This window comes from Brassica oleracea, chromosome C2, assembly GCF_000695525.1.
Source record: "Brassica oleracea var. oleracea cultivar TO1000 chromosome C2, BOL, whole genome shotgun sequence".
Taxonomy (NCBI): Eukaryota; Viridiplantae; Streptophyta; class Magnoliopsida; order Brassicales; family Brassicaceae; genus Brassica; species Brassica oleracea.
In genome coordinates, this window is record NC_027749.1 from 21,068,724 (window position 1) to 21,073,250 (window position 4,527).

Below are 4,527 nucleotides of genomic sequence, written 5' to 3' on the forward strand. Positions count from 1 at the left end.
ACACATATCTTAGGAAATGAATTACCTGACAGTACGCACATATCTACGTCATAGTTTTTGATATTGAAAACAACATTTAATCTCTGTAGAAGTAGTTAATTACAATGGAGTATCGTTCGGGTAGCGTAGGATCCATCTATGTGTTCATATGTGATACTAGTTGATTCCATTGTATGTGTGGTTTAATATCTGTAGAGGTAAAAATCATGTAATTCTCACTTGGTTAATGAAAGTTGTAGTCGAGCCAAAAAAAAAAACATTTATTGAAAACAGTAATACATCGATAACATTTCGATGAGTACGTTTTGATCTCTACGTCAAACATTTCGTTTTAAACGTTTAAATCGGCAGAACATTTTTCTTCTGCAGCTGATTTCATCATCTGGAGAGCTTCGACCATGTGATCACATAGGTGATGAGGGTCTGGAATTACGTCGAGATCAACTCCAAGATTGATGATAACTTTGTTCACATAGCTTGTTATGTGGACAATGAGTGCCTTATCCAACAAACAACAGGTTGTTAGTCTCGTCTACATATATATACTGTTTCATTCGTTCAAACGCAATGATAACTTGGAAGAAAACTAAACTAAACTCCCAATAATTATCAATTTATCATATATTAGTTTTTCTCTTCATTTTTGTGTTATAAAGGAAAAAAGATACCATTTTAGAAGTAAAAAACCCCATCATTGATGAGTTTTTTTTACTAAGTCACCTATAAATAAAAAAATAGAAAAAGAAGAGAGAAGATGAAAATCTTTTATTTGGGACATTTTATACAATTTTCGAGAATTTTTTTTACTTTCTCCATTTCATATTAAGTGTTATTTTAGCTTTTAAATTTTTTGTTTCATTATAAGTGTCGTTTTACATTTTCATGCACATTTAAAAAAAAAATTGCCAAATTTTGCTCTTATTTCTAATTTATTAATAAAATTAAACAAAAAAATATTAAATAGTGGTAAAACAGACAATTTAACATTTTTTTCATTAGCTTGAAAAACATTAAAGGTCATTTATTATGAAACATAATGAGTAATTCATTGCGGTTAATATTGTTTCCTTATTCAAAATTACTATTAATAAACTCAATGAGTATCTACAACAACGCTGATACTCTAGACTTGCAAAAGATATCAAGGAAGACATAGGGTCATACCTGTGGAAAACCGGATATACTTGCAGCAAAGTAAGATATTTGGTGTTCGAAAAGGCTTATTTCTTCGGATGGACCGGCAACATTTGACAATATGATTGTTGATCGTCCGAAAATTCTCATTGCAAGATTTCTTAGTGCCTGTTTCCCACCCTCACACAACCAAATGAATCCATTAGGATTCATCATTCACATAAATAATATATCTGAAATGATCGAAGTACGAAATATATACTAACTCACCTTGGATCCGAAAATTTCGACAGTCAATTTGAGCAACACATAGGAAAATAAAGGCTCGAGTGAGATTTTTTTCCGATCCATTATTGTTTTGGCTCGTCGGATGTATTCAAATATATCGTTCTCAGATCTCATCCATAGCGGAATCATAACATAACCAATTGAGTTTCCCCATCTTGACGTTGAACGTTTCGCCATCATTTCAGCAAGATCCTATATTTTATATTTTTTTTTTGAAAAAGAAAAAAGATTAATTAGAGCGTTGAGGTTATAATATATAATATAAATATAGAAAATATTTGAGACCGTTTTGGCATGTTTGTTAATTTGCACCTCGATTTTCTTATTTGATCTTAGGTTAAAGAATACAACAGCTCGAAGAGAAACATTTTCAAGAGATCTCTTTAGCTTCGAATTTGTTTCAGAATCTGTTTGCAAAAGATCAAGACAAGAATTGTAAGAAACGTGAATAAATGCAATTCATTAAAATTCCCCCATTTGACAATAGTACTTAATATAAATGTATAGAAAGATGTACCATATTTTTGACTCAAATATCGTGAAAGACCAGCTTGCACCATTCCAACAATAACATCATTCACAGTCTGATTAAGAGAGGACAAGGAATTATTGAAGTTCACGTTTGGTCAACTGTTAAGTAATAAGCAATACCAGAAAAAAGAATCAACATACCATATTCATTGCGTTCTTCACGATTTTCACATCGTCCAAACTAATTACTCTATGAATAAATTTGTTAAGGCTAAGTGTAGAAATTGGTTTCTCCATAAGTGGAGTTGCAGCGTCGCGGACGGAACATAAAATGAGCAGAAAATTGAAAACTTCAACAAAAGTGTTGCACATTAGTCTAATTATGAACCACACACGAGCAACCAACGACCACAAAACATTGGTTACTTTGCTTTTCTTTGGAGCAACCAAAGTAGGCAATGACTCTGGGTCACTTGTTTTTCGACTACAAGCGACTAAAAGAGACATAAGTGACATCCCATCACCCAAGGAGTGATGAAATCTCGCCACAAGGAAAGATTCTGCATCTGATGTTTTCATATTGAGTATATGCATCTCCCACAACGGTTTCGACATATCAATTGGTGAAAAAACCATATTTGATGTATAATCCTCTAGAAACTGATCAGGATTTTCAATAGTGGGATCTATATCAGGAACAACTACATGATCTTCAACTTTTACTTTTGTGGGAATCCATTTCGCTTTTTTTCCACCAATTCCTGTCTCCTACAAAGTTTTACAAAAACAAATATGTTCAAACTTCAAAGTCGCGCACCAATATCGTTGCAAGAGTATATATATATATATATATATATATATATATATATATATATATATATATATATATGTAAATTCATATATGAACATGTGTGTTATAATTACTAGTATGCTAGAGAAGCGTGGATGGTTGACCAAAGTGTTTTTCAAGCCTTCAACAAAGGCTGATGGATTGGCTTCGTGTTTGAGTCCGATGGTTACGATGTTGAAGCAATCGAGTCCTGGCATGCTGAACAGCCGTGAAAACGGGCTGACCGGCACCTCTCCAGAAATCATTTGCTTCTCCATTGCCATATATTCTTCTTTTTGGCTGTTTATATGAATAATCCACAAAGTGCATGGTTGAGTTATATACACATGCTAAGCTTCACGTAGCTATCAATATTATTGTATTTCAAGATGTTGTAAAGATGGATATTATATATCAAGCGTTATAAAAATATTTCTTTCTTTTTTGTCTCAAAATATCGTATTTCATTTGTCTATTCCTTTGATCATGAGTTTTCGTACAAAACGATATTTTTTCCTTATCTTATACTCGTTTTTCTAAAGATCTTATACGATCATTGTTTTCTTTTACTTTTATAATTTTCTTATTTTTATTTCTTTACATAAACAAATACGATATTTTCGCAAAAGTTTTTAGCTAATACTTTTTACAAAACACTTCATATCTCACTGCTTACGATTATGGTTAATCTTCATTGTAGTGTGACAACAATTTTTTTAAAAGAATTGTACTGTGACAACAACTTAACAGCTCAATGGTAAAACGATTACATGATGATGTGATTATTATTTTAATTTCTAGCATGGATTAATATCTTAATTCACATTTGTAAATTATCTACATGACTAGAAACTATAAAATTTGGACTCATAAATTTTACACTTTACCATCACATTTATAAAAAGGTATAAAAAATAGTGGGAATTTGATTTTAAACAAACAATTATATTGATATATCAAGTTATTAACGTTTACTGCATAAATATTATACTGGATTTTGTATTTTTTTTTACCATATTTGTTAATATCATATAAATACGAGAATTATTTGTAAAAAATTACAACATTTTTGAACTACACAGGGTAAACCTTGGCAAAAAGATGGCAAAAAGAATAAAAACAAGACTGCGTATGGGAATGATGATTACTCATAGGGAAGCCAAGACTGCATATGGGTTGGAATTGTGGGTGATTGATTGGGTTTTAACTTAGAACTTTAGCTTTATTTATTTTTAAAACACTAATCCTAACCAAATGTAGCTTTATTTTTAAAATTTAAAGTTACAGCAAAATTTTACCAATCGGAATGTAACTTTCTTTTTCAAAGCTAAAGCAAAAAAAAATGAAAACTTCCTTTTTATATTTGTTTTAGTCTAAAATGCTACATCCCTATTATTTAGGCTTTAAATATTTTAAAGGAAAACAAATAACTAGTACTTCTTAAAATAACCTTAACATATACCGTTCTTCATATTTAAATTATTATAACTGGAATTTTCATAAGTAAAATTTATTATTAGATAATAATTTTATTATTAATTATCATTAAATGGTTTTTAATTATTAATCATTAAGTTTTTGGGGTTTTTAATAACATAAAAGTTCTTTATATATTACATTAAAATACTATAGCCAGAAATTTACAGCTACCGCTTATCTAATATATTGCCAATCGTGTTTTATTTTGATAAAATTACAGCCAGTAACTTACAGCTACAGTCACCATAACTACAGAAAAAATCTCTGCAAAAAATCTGTAGCAGCAAATTTACAGCTACAGTCAAAACACATACAACCCTAATTTT

At 30.2% G+C, this 4,527-nt stretch overlaps 1 protein-coding gene across 3 annotated transcripts; it reads right to left on the reverse strand.

The window, feature by feature from the left end:
* Positions 1-204: 204 nt before the first annotated feature.
* LOC106325487 (O-acyltransferase WSD1-like) lies at positions 205-3,014 on the reverse strand. 3 transcript variants are annotated; one of them, XM_013763538.1, is made up of 7 exons: positions 2,848-3,014; positions 2,095-2,661; positions 1,940-2,006; positions 1,735-1,829; positions 1,405-1,614; positions 1,165-1,314; positions 205-499 (listed from the first exon to the last, which is right to left on the reverse strand). In XM_013763538.1, exons 1-7 carry the CDS (start codon positions 3,004-3,006, stop codon positions 332-334), a joined length of 1,416 nt encoding a protein of 471 aa, XP_013618992.1. In that variant the 5' UTR covers positions 3,007-3,014; the 3' UTR covers positions 205-331. The 3 variants fall into 3 exon arrangements, with proteins under 3 accessions (XP_013618992.1, XP_013618991.1, XP_013618990.1); XM_013763537.1 differs by having other exon boundaries at positions 1,165-1,302; positions 2,818-3,014; XM_013763536.1 differs by having other exon boundaries at positions 2,818-3,014.
* Positions 3,015-4,527: the final 1,513 nt, after the last annotated feature.